Source organism: Anneissia japonica, unplaced genomic scaffold (assembly GCF_011630105.1).
Source record: "Anneissia japonica isolate Jap-2015-1 unplaced genomic scaffold, ASM1163010v1 scaffold287719_len1884721_cov185, whole genome shotgun sequence".
Taxonomy (NCBI): Eukaryota; Metazoa; Echinodermata; class Crinoidea; order Comatulida; family Comatulidae; genus Anneissia; species Anneissia japonica.
Window position 1 is genome coordinate 1413489 of NW_022715822.1, and position 23012 is coordinate 1436500.

The following is a 23012-nucleotide window of genomic DNA, read 5'->3' on the forward strand; positions in this document are numbered from 1 at the left end:
TGTCAGCAATAGTGTATAGCGATTGTATGGAAACAAAGTTTTATCTATTCTTTGGTTTTCACCATGTCTTCTCTTCATACTTTCTCTTCAGGTTCTTGAAAGTCATCAATATATGAGAGGTGAAGGCTAGATTTGGCCTGGGCAGGTGCATTGGCATCCTCCAGCCTAGGCCCATGTATACCATCACTTACCAACGCAATCATTTGGAAACAGAAATGAAAACACATGAAACGTAAACTTATTTTCAATAGCGTGTATTTTGTTGTACATATATATAATATATATCTCCAATACTCCCCAATCATGAAGGAGAAAAATGTCAGAATCCTGTACAACTACGATACACAAATATCGTAATCAGCTTACTAAAGATTTTAATCAATTTTACGAATAAACCCATTCTGACAAAATGATCTCTTACCAACTAATTACCATATACCGCCAATGACGTCTGTAATCCATTCGTCACATCAAAGCAGCTTTCTCACAATATCGTATCAATTGTGCTTTCATGTATAATTACATGCGGTTAATCACATGATTGCTTTATGAAAATCAGGATGTTTATATTTTCATTAAGCATAGGATTAACGTGCACAGAAATGTCTGCTCATCAGAAAGCTGCTTCTCTAAGATCTAACCACTGTACTACCTCACTAAGATATATAATGGATTAAAACTGACAGTCAAAAGCTAAATATATTTGGCATAACGAAGCGGGTACTGTAAATTTTTAAAAGGTCTGAAATCATGATGATCATAAATATATGCATGGAAAAAATAAATAAATAACAAACTTTGACATATATACACACAAGTAGGTATGTGAAGCACCATTACAGCAATGGCAAATAAAACCGACGTCGGTAATTTTCTCAAGAATAATGTTCCAACAAAAATAGAATGCCCTCATATTAATACTCACACAAGCAATTTTTAGCATTGAGAACACTTTTCAGAGAAGTACTCTGAGCTTCTTCCCTACATGTAGACTTCATCAAAAATTGGTTTCTTTTTACTAATTAGTGACCATGATGTATGTACGTTTTTTGGTAAACAAAACATCAGTCTCTGATCAGATAACAATTTTTAGTGAATATGTACACTGTAGAGATGAACCACTGCTGAAGTAAAAACAAGTTTCACATACTTTACTATGGAGTGACTGCTTCTGAGGTTATTTATACCCATAATGCAAGAGCAATCAAATTTTCTTTTGGGGGGAAAAACCCCCTTAAAATCTAAATCTTCTTTAAACGATTAAACAGAGCTGTTAATTAATATTTCAGAGATACATTAAAACATAAGTTAAAAATTTGTTTTTAGAGACCACTAATTAAAAAATGGGGTGTAATTAATTTAAACTCATCAATTTTGATTATATTTTAACAAATATAAGATAAAACTCATTCAATCAAAGATGGTCCTATATCTAAGCAGCATGTGATAAAGTTTCTACTAAATTAACACATTTTTGACATAATTGGCCTTTCATACTTCACTCTACATTTTACTTAACTAAAAAATGCACTGTGTAATTTACATGTCAGATGGATTGTAGCCAATCAGGTACCTGCACTGAAATCAAACACTTCAGCATTGAGACCTAATAGAGCAATATTTCTAAATGTTAATGAAAATTATTTTAATGAAACTAAGGATTTTTTAAATAATATTTTAATGGTACTGCAATCATTTCAGGATAAAGGGTGGGAACTGAATAAATGGTGGCTGAAAAATAATTACTGGTAAATATTTCAGTTACAGTTATGATCAAATATATATTGGAATACATTACAAGGAAAAAAATTATTGAAACTGTAGGCTACAATTCCTCGAACAGAAAAACTACCGATTTTAGTGTGCACAAAAATACAATTGAAAGAATCTTTGCTTTGGTTTTCATGCGATTTGATTATGTTCATATATGAATTTCCATATATGAATTTTCATACAACTTTCATATACACATTTAATATGAATGTCATTATATACATGTTAACAATTATGGATTTTCCATTTTAATGTTTATGTATGACTTTCATATATCATAAAAATGTGTATGTTCCTATATGAATTTCCATATATGGATTGCATATTATACACATAATATATCATTATATGCAAGTTATAAATTTGGATTTTCCATTTTAATATTTATGTACGAGTTTTCATATAATTATTATGAAAATGTGCATGTTCATATACAAATAATTATACGATCAAATTACATTAAATGATTTAACATGAATTAGTAACAATAATACCAACAAATTATGGTATCATGTTACACCAATTACAGTACCAAAATAAGACTCAGATGATTTAAAATCAAAATACATAAATGCAATCCAAATTGGATATCAAGACTGCTACAGTGAAAAATACAGTAGGTTAGAATCGGCATGTAGTTTATTTTCCGGATTATAAAAACTGTGGAATTTCTAGCGAAATCATAGGTATAAAATAGTAATTTATTTTGATAAATTTTGTAAAAAAAAACTTCGGCCATCAAATTTTCATCTTTTCTATCAAAAAATGATGGTATGCCCATATATAGTCATGATGTACCTATACATGGTCATGATGTACCTATACATGGTCATGTTTTTGTCCAGTAAAAGTTAACAGTTTGGACAGGACATAAGAATCAAAGGAATAATAGCGAACTGCCCAATGCTGGCAAGAACCAGATCTATAGAGAGGGTAGCAAGCAATGCTCAATTGTCTAATCCCTGTGATATCAATGACCCTGATTAACCTTTCAGTATTCAATCAACAGGAAGCGAGATCCTGGAGAGTCACATGATCAGATTTTTCTTCCACCAAGTTCTGGTTTTCTCCTTAAAATATCAATCGCCTTGACAGAACAGATGTTCCACCAATATTTTCTGATCATAATCCGATCTCTTGCCAAATTTATGTTACTTTCTCGTTTTTATATTCCGGAATTCTAATTTTATAGGAATTTTGTTTTTTTAAAAGCTTTGCACATTTTTGTTCCTTCTAGAGCAAACTAATGGCATTTAAAGTTTATAGTTTTGGGCAATTTTAACCTTGATCAACTGTTAAAGATAATTAATTGTTAAGTAATAAATAGTTTAACCTTAAACAGGAAGTTATGAAATATACACTATTCCATCATGCACTGTAACATGGATGCCATGTTATTTTTTTTATCACATTTGGGTCTACCTATTTTGTAAGGCAGCTGGTATATCAACAAAGGGAAGTCATGACATTTTAAAATAGAAATATAAAAGTTCAACACTTGGAAATGATTGTCATCAACAAATTAAAAAAACAAACTAAAAAACATATACACAGTAAGCCTTGAACAGACTATCAAACTTTATACGAAAAAAAAAAATGTAACATGCCTTAATATGGTCACGATGACATCACATCATGACCATATATAGGTACACCACGACTATATATGGGCATACACCTTTTTTTTTGTCAAATGAAGTATGATAGGGTAGGACTTTAAATTTTAATACTGGAAAAAGAGAATAAATATGATTTACTTCACCTAGGATTTACTTGGACTCATTACATCAGCAAAGGGCATTGCATTTAAAAGCAGAGGCTTCTCAAAGTGGAAAATACATGTACCGAGGTAACTCACAACTAAATAGGTGAGATATCACCAAATATATATTTATAACTATCTTGTATTTTAATTTGCCTACCTGAATCCAATCTTATAAAGCCAAAGCATCTAATACTACAGCGGGTCTTGTTGAAGTGCTTCCAAATCTTGTAACTTAGATAATCTGACTTCCTTTCACAGTAGGTGACCTCATATACATATATGCAAATCAGCTATTGTAAATACAGAAGTTATGCAAATGTTTTCTTCTAAATGCAGTGAGTATGTAAATTAGATCAGTGCCATCTCCCTTCAATAAACTTACTAATGTTTTACAAGAATTGGAACTTCTCCAACAAAAATATATGTACACTTAACATATTAGTCCTTTTATATAGCGTTTGTAATTATAATATATATTTTTCTATAAATTATCCACTCTTGGATTTAATAACATTTTTTTAAAAAGAATACACAAAGAATTGTTACATAAATGATATTTTCAAATGAGCTATTTTCCTGTATGTGTAAATGAATGTTAAAATCTGTTCCTAACTTACCAACATCATCAAAATCAATGTTAGCATTTATACTTCAAAATTAATGCCAAAGGAAACACAATATACAATTAGACATATTTACAAATTCACTCGCATTTGCTGCTCAGGAAATAGCTAACGATAAATTTTTGTACATAAAACTAGACTCACACTGATTTTCTACACAGAATACTAATACCCGTTTCATATATTATCATTTGCGTATTCTATCAAATCTTCATTTATTCATTCCTCGCATGATCTAGCACGCATTCACTGATTTTGGCAATTCCCACCTTCCACATCCAACCACATCCAATCACATCCATATATTTACTTATTTCAGTTCCGATAAAGATCTGTTAAACTATTTCAAATACTGTTTATTTCACAGTGAGAGTTCATCGCAAAATGTCTCCCTAAGTTTTAATTTCCAACACGTTTTCCCTTCTCGTATTTTATGACTCCGTCTTAATTGCGATACTTTCTTTTGCGGTCTTTTTCACGAGACTTCCTGCTTCTGGAGAAGTTGACCTATCACTTTCGGTATCACGGTGATCAGACCCATTCGTTTTCTTTTCTCTGATTTGCCTCTCCAACGCTTCAAGTTTTTCCTGCAGGTATTCATTTTCAGCACGGAGACGCACATTTTCAAGATGGAGATCTTCGTGGCTTTCTGACTGTTTGAATCGCAAGAGCTCAAATTCTTTTTTATGCCGTTTTTCGCTATTTGCCATCTCAGAAACTTTGCGAGCATGTTCGGCAGACATTTTCTCAATGTCGTTTCGCAGTCGTCGCTTTATCTCTGCCGAATCTCTAAGCTTGTCTCTTTTGGACTGCTTCACAGACTCAAGTTCCTAGAAAATTAACATAAACAAATTTATAAATAATGTAATTGCAAATCATTTATATCTATAAAAATGTTAGAAATGACATAATTGCTTAGTTTATATCATGAATATTCATAAACTCAAATTACTTAGTTTATAGTAATTCAACAGAGGGCAGTATATAACTCTTCAAAATTATTCATATTATTGGGGTTAGAGTTCATCCAAGTCACAGTTTGTGAAAGGAGCCATCCATATGATTAATAGCATGGGGCAGCTAATAATCAAAGTGTCTACAACACCCTTCCTTTTAAGTACATGTCTGACTTTCAAATCTCCCTTCCTTTTTCTTAAAATTCAACTCTATAAAAAAAATCAAAGCATTTTCTTTTTTTACTTTTGAATTAATAATTTGGTATTAATAAAAATTGATCGCTGGGAGATGAATCAAGAATTATATAAAAAATCAATGCTATTTGAGACATTTTAGAGGCTAATCATAAATTCCAAACCATAAATTTATAAAATAAAACAACTATTTTTTAATACCAATTTAAACAATTAAGATTTATGATCAATTTGTTAATAATTAATCAATAAATCCATATGATTGACTAGATATATGTTTACTGAATTTAAAAATGAATTCTATGCAATTATTACATTTTTTTGTATGAAACAAAGCCACTGAATATATTTAGTCAATAAATATAAACTGAATCATTTCAATATAATAATTATAATAAATACATTTAATTGGTAATCACATGTCTCCCTGCAATTAAGGACCACTTTTGGGACCGGGATTTCCATGGTCTTTAGCAGCTTTGGTCTCTAATTAGAATAATAAAGATAAAAGACATCTGTTAATTTGAGACCACAGAGAAGTGGTCTTTAATTGTAGGTGGTCCTTAATTGGAGGGGTCTTTAATAAGGAGACATGTACGCATATGCAATAAAAATGTTTGATTGATTGATTGATTGATTCATAACTTAGTTCAGCTTCCGAATCACAAGTAAACAAACCAAATATAACGAGCAGCAACAATTATCCATACCTCTTTAAGTACCTGACAAGCGTTTCTCAGTCGCTCTTCCTGTTTCTGATGGATCATCATGAGGTCTCGCAGAAGGTTCTCGCGTGATTCTCGTGTATCCAACTGGCCTTTCATAAGGATGGTCCGTACGGCTTCAATCTCGTATTCAAGGTTTATGTCCGTGTAATTACACTTCTGTTCTTCGTTGCCATGGTATGCTAAAAACAGGAAAGACACATCAAGGTTGTGATATTTAATCCGACATTTCATTACTGATGTTTTGTTTTAGATAAATTAGATCAAAGCTGAATTATTTTGAGAATAATTCAAAAATGTGAACAAAAGAAGATATTTAAATTTTTATTTATTTTTCCAAAACATACATACAGTAAGGTTATGAACATTTCACATATGAATAATCAGAAACTCAACAATTTTAAATATTACAAAGAGTCATCAAGAGGAAGTACTTACATGGACTGAGGTGTTTGGTGCTGTCTGGTCCGTCTTTTGATGGGCTGTTCTTTGGACTGTAGTGTTGGCCAAGCTGGACAGACAATGGTGCAAGGGCAACATTAGGGGCAGCACTGTGAAAGAAATACAAAATTACTGTTAAAAATACATCTAGAGATAAATAAATATTCAAAGGTCATAAAAACAACAGGTATATACAAATTATTGCATATTATTCAACTGGATAAATAAAAAATTATTAAAAACATGTTATTTATATAAAGATAATTCACACATTGGAGTATAATATGAATGTGTAGCTTAGCTGACTACCATAAATACTTCCAGGGAAAAAAATAAAGATAGGATTTGAATCAAGCATGTAGGTTTAGAGAACATTTTGGATAGTGATTAAGTTCACTTCTACTGTACGTAATCCTCAGCCTTTTGTTTTTTGTACTCTGAAGTTTTAATGTATTTTGTATTGATTTTGCCTGGAAATAAAATAAAAATACTAGGAGTATAACTCCTAGTATAGGGACCCCCTCCCCAACACTCAAAAAATGACCTTATTTTGTGTTCAAGGGAAGGGGGGATAGACTAATTCTCACCTTGAGGCAGATGCATTATGGGGTACTACACGTTCTGGATTTAGCAGCACTGGTGGTCCTGTACTAAGGAACGTTGGAGCACCTCGTCTGAAATTGAAGAAAAAAAACCCAAACATATTTAATATATATGTAATAATGATTGGTGAGTTGTCACATGGGCACAACTGTTGCCTATTCCAGTGTATCGATGGGAATAAAATTCTTGTTATTAACAGTATATTTTTGCATTTCAAAAGTTGAAACTGAGATTCCTACAAAGCCCTACTGATACAAATTATGTATTTGTTCTTGTGGGTTCTATAATTGATGACATATGAACATTTATTGGCATATTATATTTTTAATAATAATTGAATAATTATTTTATGTATGTATTTGTGTTGTTTTTTTTTATTTTTTATTTTTGTATTTTGGTTGACAAAAACTAATCTTTAAATACATGATTCAATATATCTTACCCATCATGCACCAGTACTGTTCCTTGTTCAGGCAAAAGGCTCTTAAGATCGGACGGTGACCATGGCCGGAATGCAGATGGTCGCTGAACATGACCCGTTGGATGGCCCTCTGACCAGGCGGATGTGACCACTGCTTCCCTCTCGTTGACATCCTTACATTGTAATTTCTGACGTTTGTTACCATTTTCATCAGTTGTGCCCTAGAAATAAAACAGTGATAACAAATTTTAATTTATTGTAATTCACTTCATACTTCATACACGTATTTGCTTCACATATTATACTTGTTTAATTTTGATCTATCTGATGTTATTATGAACATTGAACTATTCATAATTTTAATTGGGAGTTTGTTTCAAGAATATGAAAGGAAAATATTATGCAGTGTTAGCCTGAACTTAAACTAAAGTTCATTTTAAGAATATTGGCAATCAGATATTCTTCACAATCTGGTTTTCTAATGAGCTCGATTCTGCACGTTTCACTCCACCAACAAGGCTTTCCCGATTCAAAGAGCAACAGTTCATCAAAAGCCACGTCGAAAATCACAGTCGTTTACCAATTACCATAATGCAAATTATCTATATAGTTAACTGGAGCTGGAGGGTACAGTAGTGAAATAAAACTTAATTTAAGGCAATGTTTTCATAAGTTCAATGTTATACAGAAAAATACCTTGCTATATCCAACTTATCTACTGGCATATGCTTTTGGAGAAACATTTGGAAGTACAATGCATAAAATATGTCAAACAACACAATGGATAATAATTAATAAAATATGAAGAAATTCCATTTTATGAATAAGACATTTAATGTGACATAATAAAAGAAATTGAAGACATCATTAATGTTCCATATTGAGGAAACTACAAAATATCTAATTTCAGAAAAAAAAAAAAAACAAAAAACATGTTAATTTTTTTTTCTGGCCTTGTATGTTCGAATTCTGTGCTTTTATGCTGAATGGAAGCACAACTGGAAGTATTTATACATATTTTTTTTTTTTTTATTTAGGCCTAATCTTTACACGCATTGATAACAAGACATGAAAGGTAACTGTACTTAAATAACAATACAGTATTCAAGTTGATAAATTCACCTGCAAAAATGTTGTTTTTAAGCCAAGTTTACTACACCTCAGGAGTACATCATTTATTATATATAAATTGTTGAGGCTCTGGATTCCCCAGGGCAACCATTACTGTTGTTGTAACCTTGCACAAAATCAGTGTGAAGTCCACTAGGTTCAAATAGAAAGCAACTTATTGTGACCATGCCATGATTGGTCAAACTCTCCCTGGACATTCCATTCATTGTTGCTACTCCCAGCTGGACACAGACTTGGAATTGACAGATGACATTGTCAAAGATGGTGAATTGTTAGGGTAAGGGTAGTTATTAGGAAGGAGGGCAGAAGTTGGGAAAGATAAGAATTTAAGAACCTGGATTTCAAGTGAAGCTGGAATGACTACAACTTAACAGTCAACACATTTAACACAAAATTACCATCTAGAGAATTATAAATTTCCTCAAATACAATTTGTACTATCCCCCCACATGTAATAACATATACCTGTACTATCCCCTCACATTTAATAGTGTATACTATCCCCTCTCATGTAATAGTGTCCCCTTTTAATAATAGTTTGTACTATCTCTTTTTAAGTTTGGAGTACTGTAATAGTGTACTATCCCCTCTCATATGTCCCCTCACATGTAATTATGTTCTATCTCTTCTCATGTAATAGTGTGTACTATCTCCTCACAATGTTTACTATCCTCTCATATATCTCATGTAATAGTGTCCCCTTTCATGTAATATTACTACTATCTTCAATAATGTAATAGACTGTAACTACAGTATCTCCCCGCATGTAATAATGTGTACCATCCCCTTTTATATATTGTACAAAGCTCATATTCAATGGAGGCACATGTTTAATTTATACTCGCACAAAAATCGGTGAGAAAAGACCTTACTGGATTTCTATGTTAATCGCATTTTTTCGCGTATGTTTTATAATTTCAGGTAAAAACCTGAGACAATAAAATTTTCAATATAAAAATATAAAAATTATTTATTTATACACTTATTTCCCACTTATATAATACCAGTACGCGATATAATGAAGACATTTTCTCACTCGAACTCAATCTCTTTTCACAAGCCTACGTTCACACAATTTCCTTCAGTACACATCAGGAGCATGTAATTTAGACTCCCCAAATCGTCTGCAGCTTTCGAACAATACAGTTTCAATAAAACGCAATATATTCAAAAGCGCGAGTTAGCTCTTTGTAGAAGTGGGTTCAAATGGAGTTCACATCAATTGTGCACTGACCATAATGAGCTGTGTATTTCTGTTTCTCCTATCCATAGTATTTTTTTTCGCAACATGCATAAAAAATTGATATTTCTGTTGTTATGGCAACTTCGAAATGTAGTACATTCGCAGTCCAAGATAAAATATGAAATTTTCATCTTTCTATTAAAATACAAACTGCTAAAAGTGATTATGCTCAGAGTAATTATATTACAAGTTATGAAATAGCGATGAGTTATATAAACTTGACAGAGCAAAACAGTAATGATTTTTATATCACATTAACATCAGTATTTTGTTTTACCTTTCATGAAATAAATATCACTAAAGTATTGGACCCCATTCAGATCCCAAATAGCCCCATTAGACACATCTCCATCAGCCATCAGCACCCCCTCCCCCAACACTACTGTACTGTAATTATTAATTAATAACCATAACTATATATACTGTATGCCATTGATCAAATGGGGAAACTAAGCACCACTTCCCCACCCACTACCCACAACTTGTCAAATTAATAACCATGATTAGATACTATATACTGTATGCCACTGATCAAATGGGAAAAAACCATGTGTACACTCCTCATTTTTTCTTTTTCAAGGCATACTTTGACCTTAAACTGTCATCGCAGACAATCAAATGGGAGAACAATACCAGAAAAGCCGTTATTTACATCTCCCTTACAAATCCTATCACCTGACCACTACCATGTGACTAGTTGCGTAGGCCGAAGGGTGAGTGACCAGTCCAACAATAATAGAGTAGAGCAATAATAATCTACAAGAGAGAACGCGAGTGATTTGGCAGTGGGCCAAAGACCATCAATACTGCTGGAGCCTCTGCCAGCTATGATCCAGGTCCTGGCTAAGTATGAGAACCCTGGTTCCTGCAGTGATGAAAGTGAATGTACCATCTGTTAGATGTTATTAATTTTGGGCATACTGCATGTGATCATAAACAAGTAATCAAATTTACTGTTCAACATGAAATTGATGATTACATTATCAACAGTATTTCCATATGCTATACCCAAAAAAAATGGCTTTCACATGAAAATATACACTTTCTTAGGCCTCATTAACAAGTAAAACTTGTTTCTTGTACTATGTGTGTTTTTTTTATTTGGTTTCATGACATCGAAGAATTTTATCATATTTTTGAGGTAAGTTTATTATTTCTTTGACCTTGTTTTCATAGATGTTTTAAGCTATTAAGTTTGATATTCTTTCTTGTTATTTTATCCTGTTTTACTTATTTTTTAGGGTTTATTCTCATTTTATGAAGTTACAGGTCAACACAGATATTTGTGACCCAAGCTTATAAACGGGCTGTAAACTCGCACTGCACTGTATTGAGAAACAAGCTTCAATACCCAGAATAGGGCGTAGAATGTGAATTTTGTGTGAATTGGGTTTTTGTGTAATAAAGTATAACTATTAATCTTACTATTCCTGAAGTTTGAGTTTAAAATTCCAATTGTAAGAGGTAAAATTTAGCCATTTTCGGATGGGAGCTAATGAAAAATGAATAGAAACCTGCCGAAAATAAAAGCATTTTTCTCAAAACTTGATTTAAGAAAATTGATAAGATGACAATTATTCAAACGGTCATAACTTTGCTTCCAGACACCCGATTGAGTTCATTTAACTGTCATTTTAAAGTAAATGATATGTTCTATGCCACTATAACAAAAACTCATTTTGGCCTGAGGACGAGTTTACAGCCCGTTTGTGAGCTTGGGTCACATTTACCTTTTTAGTATAATGTGATATAATAAGATATTTATGCTTTAAGCTGGAATATTTAACGTTCCTTTTTATCTTTGCATTATGGATGTTTTATTTTCTGGTACATTGTTATTGCTTGTTTTTTAAAGGGATTATATTTTTTACTCATCGAGTTATGGAACTTCATATCGTCACAAACTTTTATGCTTGTTTTCATGTAAATTTATTTATTTCTCTTGACCTTTCTTAGATGTTTTTAGGTTATTAAGTGTAATGGTCCTACCATGTTATATATTATTTTTAGTATATTTTTATTATTAGTTCTGTATTGTTGTTACTGTTGTGTCTATAGTATGTACAAGGTAGACATTTTAGGGCCTCTCTCCAGAAATAAAACACTAAATAAACTAGACAAAAATCTAGTAAAATAGGCCTATTCCATCGGCAAAATTATTTTTTAACACAACACTGCTAATCTCTGCATTCCTAATGCTGTTTAGTGACTATTTTACTGTGCTTTTAACACTAAACAGATTTGTTCAGAGTAGCTCACTTTTAAGCATACTAATACTATGTTGTTTCTATAAGCCAGGTAAAAAAAAAAGTAGTTTCTCGTCCCTGCCCGCATGCTATTTTCAGGCCGCTTCGTTTTTTTATATATTCAATTTTCAATCAAAATCGATCCCATAGTTTGTCTTAGTTTACCTCATTTTCGTTATTTCGACTGTTTACTGATCGTGAAGACCGCGACGAGTACGATAACAATTTTGGCAGCTACCAAATTTTATTTTAAATATCGGTGGTCCAATAGGGATATATATTATCAATACAGTATCACGTGTCTAAATCGTGTTGGGCCACATTAATTTTAGCAAGCTATTGGCATGATAAATAACAACAAGAAACAAGGGTAGCGCGTGAAGAAAAGCGTTTGATTTTATTTACTGTATTTGTTTCTAATCTTTGCTGTATAGTCAAGTTGCTTATTTTTTAATAGTTTTGCAATGGTATTCGTATGTGTGTGCATACGTGCACACACTGATCCGCCATCTAAATTTTTAAAGCCGTACTTTGGTCGTTCTGTAAATGAGACGAGATTGACATTGGCAGATGTGTTCAATGAATACAGTACGCAGGCCAATTTGATGGCAAAGGCCCAATGGCAATAGCCGACAAATACACGAAAGTGCGAGTATTGGTTGGTTGTACAATAACTCTAGGCCTAGTTATACTACTGTATTTAACAATGTACATAATTCGAGTTGCATCGCTGAAATACAACTCGGGACCAAATGGCCAGGATTTATTTTTGAACATTGAAAGCCTACTATGGTTGACATTTTAAATGCCTACATGATTTTTTTATTTACATTTGTAGCCTAGGGTGTATATACAGTATTTAGGTGTTTATAATTTAAATATTTGTTTTGTTTTGGTTGTTCTAGCATGATTTTTAAACTACATCACAACATAATTAAAATTACATAGATAGCATGCTTTTTTTATTTCACCCTCTTTTATTTTTTGTTTCTAAAGAAAAAAGAAAAAAACAGCCCTCATCCTCTTTAAAAAAAAAAATTAGGACGAGAAACTACTTTTTTTTACTTGGCCTAATAAGAATGTTCATTCAACTATGTTCTGCAAAATGATGAGTGACATTACGAACATCAACAACCAACTCAATGTGTAAATGTGCGAGATAGATTAGATGTAGGCCAATAGCACGTTACAAGTTCACGGATTTAACTGTTACGAGAAATTGCTGAACTTGAAATCATGCTGGTATTATTGCTGGCAAGAAATGTTCATGCAAGGTTTTGATAAGTAGAATCTAGTTACATGCAGAATGCATAAAAACAAGTGTCAATGCATACTACATATAATTTAATCAATGCATACAACATATAATTTAATAACAATTTTCTAGGCCTTATTTTAGCAAATTAGCATAATAATATTGGCATATAATACTGAAACTTTTATGTCAATATACAATCAAATACAGTAAAACTAATTAACTTCACTAGGGATGTGCTACAAAAATTAATTGAAAATGGTTATTTTATATCAGATTTAACCATTCTTGGTCATGTTTTATGTCTTTCGTGTAGGGATGGTATAATCTAGTAGCTCAAAGCTAGGCCACTCCTACCATGACCTTCAATTTCCCCTACCCTGGAAGGGCCCACAGATCAGGCTCTCTCATTGGCCGGTTATAGTTAACAGCAGAAGACATAAACACCTAGGGTTCAAAACACCAGTCAATGACCTTTGTATGTTTACCGCCAGGAAGTTAGCTTTTCCCGTCACTAGGCACCACCCCTCTGCTGGATTCTAAGAACAGCATGGCATGCTTTGGTCTGTTATGATTGAGTCTTCGAATTATGTTAAAATTTCATGACTTTTTAAGCCATGCATTCTTGGAATGAAAGGGCAATGTTTGGTATAATTATACCCAGAAGACATGTACTGTTTACAAAATAACATTTAATGCTCTTTGCTCTACAAAACACAAATAAATCTTATATTTATATCTCCACATGATGAAAAGGATAAACTCTGCATGCAGAAACAGTACCACTAGTTATGAGTAAGCCTAAACATTTTTTTAAAAGCTATCAAATGTGGCCGCTCTTGAAAAAAAAAACCCTCTGTTTGTCGCATTTTCTAATTTCCCACAAGCACCCAAAATGTTTGAGAATCAGAATTTTGAACATTTTTATGTTTTTGCATTTTATACAGTAATATACAAAACTTTCCAACAAATCTGTTTTTTAGGACAGGATTTGCCTCTTGATTTAATGCAAATCACAGCTATCAAAATGATATATTCAATAATACACATTAAATATGAGCCTAATTAGAAATATTATTATAAGTAAATACTAATTATTGCATTTTAAATTCTTAATTCTAATCACATTCAAGTTCCTTACCCCCGAAGCATGAGTTACAACATGCAGGCTAAGCATTAGCATATATATATATATTATTCATTTTGTATTTAAAATATTATTCATATTTAACACATCAATTTACACTCTTAAATATGAACAATATTCCAAACACTAAATGAATATGTTAAATTAGTATTTAGAATACAGTATTATTCAGGAATATATTTACACTCAAATAACTTGTTTGCAATTTTTCAGAAATGCAAATGTTGTACTTACTTTTTTTGGCACAAAGTACTTTTTTTGGCATAAAGCAATACAAGCGTAGTTAATATGGACACTAACAAATTTAATTACACAGACATCAAAACGGTAAATATTAATATTATCGACCGGCCTTTACAATCCCATTGTCTTGTTCGCTCAATTGACCCAACCAAGTATATTGCAGCACAAGTATAACAAAGAATATTTGCTAAAGCATGACACTAAAGCTCTTTCATATGCAGATGGAAAGTTTGACCAGACTAGTGATGACCATCATATTTTTCCCAATGGTCATCCATTCATGCATGACTTGATTACGTGAGAAAGTAACAGACTTGACCGTTGAACTCGGACGTTAAAAGACGGTGGTTTTAGTTTGTGAAGGAAATGAATGTTTAACACTACTGATTAAAGTGTTTGTAATTAAGATTCTATTAACAATTTCAATTTGTATCACATGTAAATACAGTAACAAAGAATCTACTGCAAAGGTATATATACATATGACAATCTGCTAAACACAATAAGGGCCCGTTTATACAACACGTCATTACACGCTTTATCAGCACGGCAAAGTTATGAGTGTTGCATAAACGAGTTTGGAGTCCGTGTGATTACAAAATTATCTAGAAAAGAGGCTACGCGAGTAATCGCCAAATTTGGACGGTTTCTGACCCTGGCGATGCCTACTTGTTCCTCAGGCTACAGGGAGCGACAGTTAACCATCTCGACATGGTCGCTAATAACAAGATAAATAAGACTTTATTCTGGTGGGTCGGCAAGATATAAAAGTATCGCTGGATGTAGGCCTATTTAGAACAATCAACAATTGATCAAATGGTTAGGCCTGGTATAATTGTTTGTTTTTATTTTTAATTTGTATTTCTGAGATTTACCTAAATTTAGGCCTTATTGTTAATTCTTTGTTATGAATTAACACAATCGATCGATAATAAACAATCCCCTCCTCTTCCAAAACAAACCGCATGAATTTAGCAGAAGTAAGATTGCACTTTTGGTTTGAAAAACACTTGTAATGGCATGTTGAATAAAAAGTGAAGTTTGGGGGCTTGGCTTGGGTAGTGAAAATACCATCAAGGACATAACACTGTGTTCGTGTTTAGTGTGTTATATAAACACATCCTAAAAGATTAAGATCAGATCTTCTACATTATTCTATGTATGTGATAAAGATATCAGAAGATCTTGATGTCATTTTTCGGGATATTAGCAACAAAATCCAAGGGAAGGGCTTAAAAAAAGGTCCAATAAATTTTTCTTCCACATACAATATGGTAACTCTATCTGATGTCTTAAAAGACAAAATGGCCACCAGTACCGTTGATGTAAGTCATTGGCTTTTCACCAACAGTAAAGACTCCACCAAGATATCCACTACCAAACTCAAGCTGAGGATGAAGATAATTCTTGGCTCAATCACTGACAGCTTTGCTTTAGGACCAGTTGGTTATTTCACCAATTTCAAGGTTCTTTGATAGCGCTCAACAGTACCTGGATGAAGATGAACTTGAGTTAACCTTACAGGTAACTAGGCCTAGGCCTATGGTTTGCATTGGCTTTATCCCAGGGACTTTGTATTGTGGAATCTCATTACTGCATAAATTTTCAATCTAGGGAGAGAGAGAAAGAGAGAGAGAGAGAAAGGATTGATTTATGACTAAAACTGCTCTCTCTCGGTCTTTCCAAGGGAAACTAAGGAGTAGAATTGCTTAATGTTCATACTTTTAACTCTCATTTTATAGAAAACACAAATTATGTAGCTTTCTATGCTTTTACTGATATATCTATATATCAATCAAACATAGAAAGCTACACAATTTTGTGGTGTCTAATAAAAAAAAGGTAGTCAAGTGTATTGTTATAAGGCCAGTCCTTTACTGGGAAAACTTAATATTGCCAGCGTTATGAGTAAAAGTATTATGGCTTCTCTGCACTATACAATACTTCCACATTCTTATGCTAATTACTCAGTCTAACATACTGTACAGCAACAATACGCTGGTTTTTGGATGGCATGCCTCATATACCATACATATATGGAAAGAGAAAATATTGCTTCTTGCTGTCAATATCTAACAATAACCTTCTAAGTATTGCTTAAAGGTTTGCATGGCGAGGAAATAATATATAAATATGTTGAAGCTTGCGGTACACCTTCAACATATATATTACACCTTCAACCATATATTACAGTACACCAGTCATTTTCCTTCATTCATTCATTGATCTTGCAGTATAGTTCTTTAGGATATTTGTTTTTATTATTTTCACATCTAACAAGAAGTATACTACTATTAACAGGATGGAAATTTTAATTCACATCACATCAAACAATAATTTACAGCCACCACTTCACATGGCTAGGTTATGGAGACCCAATGAAAGAAATTTATGTTTGTTTCACCTGTGCAAACATTATATAAGTAAGACTTGATCAAAAGACCCTTGGATTTGAAAGGTAACCTTCACAACCATCAAGCAGTAGTTGGTGGTTAAAATAAGATGCTTGCATTTTGAATTCTAGGTACAAATCCTTTAAAACACCAGCTTTTTTTTTTCCACAATTAAACGTCATGGTTTCATTATTATTGGGTAGTACTGATTGTAGCTTAGACGAAAATTTGCTGACAGGGTCCCGCGACAAATCCAAAAGGAGGCCCAAACTTAACACTGGACAGCCACCTCAAGGCCTCTGGTCAGGACCCTGGAGTAAAAATACTGTTGGATTTTAAGGGGAAAGTCTTGATGGTTTTCTTTTTAACCATTTAACTATAAATTATGTTGAATAGATGGAATAAACAACTTGTGATAGATACCATGTGTACTTTTTAATGACCCATTAATATATCTTTAATATAACAATCTATTTTGTACCCTGTTTATCAATGTGGAAACTAAAATAAAATTAAGGAGCATGTGTACTTTTTAGTTTACTTTTTATTTTAGCTTTACAACTTTCTATATTGTAGCCTATTCATCAATGCAGTAGCTTAGAAGAACACAAACATTAAAAGAATCTGGTTTTGTTTTCGGTAATCGAGTATCTTGTGTGGGTGTAAACCCATGTGCTTGTTGTTTCAAACCAATTTGCTTTCCACATGTGCGTGTATGTGAACTACTCTCAAGAAAGAACTTCTAATGTTCTTTTAATTTTAACACGTGCAAATCTAGACCCAATAATTCCATCTGATTGAAATTCTAAAGGACTGTCTGGCGGTCTAGACTAAAGAACAAAGCACATGATTACTTTACTGTTCAAAATTAGAACAGCTTAAAACAAGCGTTTGTTTAATTTTGGAAGCTTCAACAAGACAACAAAGAAGAGCTGGCTGGGTCCCTCTCTGTCACCTTCACTTAATTCAAGGTTGCATTTTTTTTTTTGTGAAGTTCATCTAGGCTTATGTAATTAATTTTTAATGGGTTTTGTCTGGTGAAGGATAAAATCTTAGGTCTAGACAAGTAGAATTCTTGAGATGACCATGGATTTCAAATTAGTACAGTAGTGTTAAAATATAGGCAACCCATCTACTCTTTTGAAGGAAATCAAGATCATCTAAATTATTTTTTATTTCATTCTTGTAGAGTGTATGGTGGATTGTTTCCAATTCAATACTTGGGGAACATGTTTGATACTTGAATCCCACCATTCACAAAGGGCGTCCTCCTTAGGCATTCGCTCCATTGTACTACATCTTACTGTGTGTTCGAAAAGGTTGCGAGATGATGTAAACAGTTCTACCAATCAGGATGGTAAATGCTACAACTAATTGCGAGAAATACATTTATTATTAGGAGATTTTACGATTTAATTTTTTTTATTTGCCAAATATAAATTTTTCTATTTTCTCTAGATGCTTTGCCAGAACTATTTTGGTAAATTTATTTAGAAATAAATGTATTAAATATTATAATACAGATTGCTACTACGAACAATGTATTAAAGTCTTGTGTAATACCTGTTGAATACTGTACTGACATGCTAATATTTCTAGATCACTGTATCAGAGAATACAGAGATAACACGACTACTGAATAAAGAAGATATCTTAAGCTATGCAAATTGGAGTACTGTTGTCATTCAGTGTTTATATAATATCATAGAGAATATTGATTAGTTCAATATGTCAATCAAAAGTTAAAGGCCTATCTAAGAATGAAACTGTTTCTCCCAGCTTATCTTCCTCATTTGACATTACCATCCTTCCGCTATGTCTTTTATCTCTTGACCACTCGGTTTTATCATCTAACTCTAGTCCGCTATCTTCTGGCCAATCTGTTTTATCGTTCTTACCAGCATGGTTGGAAATTATCTTCTTACAGTAGCCAATATCAAGGATAAACAAACCTGACCATCTTGTACATACAGAAATTATTTTTAATATTAAATCGAAATATCAGCTAATATTCCTACAGGCCGCTACTGTACAGTACAATTAGCCTATTAAATATTGTACTGGATAGTTTCTCTTGTATAAGCCAACCCCTTAACAAAAATTGGACTGATTTTAGGGAGTGGACTTACTGTATATACACACAGAATCTATTTTCTATACAAAAAAAAAAACAAAAACAAAAACGCTGGGCTTTTGCTCGAAAACGGGGAAAACCTACTAGTATGTAAAACTGGGTGTAATGTAGGGGTCGGGCTTATACTAGGAACTACTGTACGGTGTATACAACCTAACATCCACCACCCCAACACTGGAGTACCCGCAATATCCACTGCTAATAATTTCTGTCCACTTGTCCATACTGCCAACGAACACTACTCACACTCCACTTACTACTATAGTACCACCAATTAGCTTTCTAGTAATTATGGAAAATTTGTATGAGCTACAAAACAAGGCATGAATTTAACTTTCAGATTATATACACTACATCCCTTTAGTGAAGAATGGAATGGTCCATGTTCAATGTCCAGACAAACTGACCCACGACCCTGAACTATTCCATCAATGTGAGGAAACCTGCCTTAAAATTGACCACAAGGCATTCAGTTATAAGAGACAAAAAAAAAAGTAAGGTAGACACAACCACATGTAAATAAACATCTTAACACAAACTTAATACTCACTTACATATAAAATGTATGAAGACACACACATTTCCTACCAATACCACCAAATCATTCAATTATTAATACTACATACAATATCGATCGTTAAATTGCGTTAAATAATATATAAAAGGAAGCCTGCGATTGGGCGTCAACAATGTGACCCTAGGAAATATCTATAAATAAAGACATTTCTCTTTCAAGGTTCAATATGGATTCACCCTAAAACTCTCCAATAGACAGTAAAAAGGAAAGTTCCTTATTCTTAAAATACTATACACACAATTTAACCGAAGTTGATACAAAATTTGACAAATCCCTTTGTAGTAGATAATTAGGCCTACACTATAACTAGGCTATTGTTCACAATACCAGACCAAGTTTAATAACAAGACTGACTAGACTGTTTAATTACAAGCTGTAAATTGCTCTATTATTATCCTATGCTGATGGTAGTCTGACCTTTTACCTTTTATGTTTAGAGACAATAGACAGGATCATCAGTGCTGGTATGACAGTAATATGCTAATTTCTATTATCTCAAGGCTACAAGAACCTAGCTTCCTTTTCTCTGATACCAACTTTCATTTATTTAAATGTGCTTAATTTTATTAATTATTATATTATAATTATTTATTTAAATTAATAATTCATTTATTGATTCTTTCAGTATTTAATTTTTTTAAATTATTTTTTTTATTAATTTATAAGTATTTTTTTTATTTATTTTATATATTTATTTGTTTAATTAAATTTATTTATTGATTCTGTATTTTTTTATTTTCTTTAAATTATTATTTATTTAAACTTGTTATTATTTTAAACTTGCTGTTACAATTTTCGCTCCTTTGATTATTAATAATATTATTATAGGGTTTACATATTTGGACAAGTGTTATATTGGCCTGGGTTCCCATTCATTGAATATCATTTCTCCATAGTGTCAATGGCGAGTTGGTTGGCCTGTCATTTTATTTCCATTAGAGTGGACACATCTTTGTGTCCAACCGTGGACAGTGAACAACTGTGCTATACAAGGCACTTTCCATTTCATGCATTAGTAAACAATAAAATGCAATGGTCATTTCTGTGTTTCTACCGTCCTTGGAAGCAAGCAACCGTATTGGTCAGCTTGGTAAGATTAGTCAGTCAGACGCCAGGTACATGTCCACCGATAACGTTGTTTTCACACTGATTAAACACAACTTTGCATAACTAATGAACTATGGTATGAAAATCCAAATTTCGTTAAAAGATCGATCCAAAAATAATACACAATTTTGTAACTATGATACATGTACAACAATAATGATACATATACACGAATAACATTGTCACTTAATATAAAACATACAAACTGAACAGATCCTACTTTAATTACACGATAAATAATGCAAAAACCGTAAGATCGGGAGTTTTGAGACGGACGCATTGCTCATGTCCTTGGGCAAGGCATATTACTTACGTTTGCCTCTCTCCACCCAAGAGCTTAAATGGGTACCTGGTAGGATGGTATGGCATTGAATGCATAGGTTTTGCATGTAAAAACAGCATGACTAGGGATACTCCCCAGGGAGCAAATAATGTGTGTGGAAAATAATGATGCCGGCACACTTGTATATTCACCAGACTGATAAGCGCTATATAAATCTGATTCAAAAAAAAAAGGTACTGAATAAAAATGAGTATTCAGGACACATGGCCGAGTTAATGGGAATTATCCTACAAAATACCAAGCATTTTGTGGCAAACCACAGGATTAAGGAACTAGGAAACTCAGAATTCTATAAATAGAAATGCACGAGGGGAAAACAAAAATGTTGGTAACTATATTGCATGAACTATACACAAATACTGTATGTAGTTAGGAATTATATTGATATAAGGTAGACTATGTTTCTGAGTTTAATAATTATCAAATCTATAATACAATATATCATAATATTTATTTACAATTTTCTATAAATAGAAATGCACGAGGGGAAAACAAAAATGTTGTTAGCTATATTGCATGAACTATACACAAATACTGTATGTAGTTAGGAATTATATTAATTGATATAAGGTAGACTATGTTTCTGAGTTTAATAATCAGCAAATCTATAATCACAGTATACCATAATATTTATTTACAATTTTTTAACATTTTTAATATCTATCTTTATTATTACACATTTTATTGACATATTGTAGTTTGTGACTTCATTTATCCACCCAACTTTTCAATTCGTGATTGCCGTGTGTGTATACAATGTCATTGTATGTAATCTACAAATCTGGACACACTCTCTGATCATTTGGACAACGAACAACTATTATTGGCTAAATGTATATTGTGTACTGTTTGTGAGACTACTGACATGAATACCAAGACATTTTTGCTTGGAATCACGAAAGTTAACCACAAGTCCACAAAAAAATAATTTCCATAGAACTGCATTCCTTTGTTGCAGGCACGAAGCACGAGGCAGTGGGAATCCATTTTCGCTGACCATACAATTTGTTTGCTCAATCTGCTAACTGACCTTACTCTGAAGAAAATCACCTTAACAACTGACCAGAGCTTGTGCAATGTCCAATAATGCAAGGCCATGGCAAGGCTAGCCTTATGTCCAGTCTAACAATGGCTGCCACTTTAGGAATTGGTTTACTACAGTGAGCAGAGTGCCATGTATTAATGGATTGGCTCCAAGGTTGTCTGCTATAGATTTCAACTACAAGGCCTAGTTTATAGTACTCTCAGTTCTGTATTTCACCAAACTATAGGCCTATAAGTATTTAAATTAATCCGGTAATTCTAAAAGCAGTGTGTTTCAATTCAAGTTTAATTACGAGAAAGCAGTCGACCGCACTAGCATACTGTAGCCTTCCACTCAGAATTAATACAAAAATGTTACTACACATCTTTTGTATATTTTTGTTACTTCATCACTGCCATCTCCCTGGTCCATATTAATTATCACTAATTATAAACATTTAATCAATCATTTTTCTCATTTCAGGCAAATAAAAATTATAAATATTTAGAATAATTAACCGAACCTATAACAGAAAAACTACCCTTTTAAACATTTTAATACAATAATATTAAATTCCTATCATTATTAAATCTCGTATCAAAAGAATTATACAAATAAAAAACCTAATGAGCTTATATTTTAATTAGTAAATTACATGGTAATTACT

The 23012-nt window shown here is 32.5% G+C and overlaps 1 protein-coding gene across 1 annotated transcript in view; it reads right to left on the bottom strand.

The window, feature by feature from the left end:
• Positions 1–238: 238 nt before the first annotated feature.
• Positions 239–23012, bottom strand: part of LOC117109444 (ski oncogene-like) — a 35996-nt gene continuing 13222 nt past the window's right edge. Inside the window, exons 2-6 of the mRNA XM_033251804.1 lie at positions 7524–7723; positions 7066–7152; positions 6476–6588; positions 6023–6219; positions 239–4991 (exon numbers count right to left, since the gene is read on the bottom strand). Coding sequence (XP_033107695.1) covers positions 4593–4991; positions 6023–6219; positions 6476–6588; positions 7066–7152; positions 7524–7723 — 996 coding nt within the window. The 3' untranslated portion in view covers positions 239–4592. The remainder of the gene's footprint in view (positions 4992–6022; positions 6220–6475; positions 6589–7065; positions 7153–7523; positions 7724–23012) is intronic.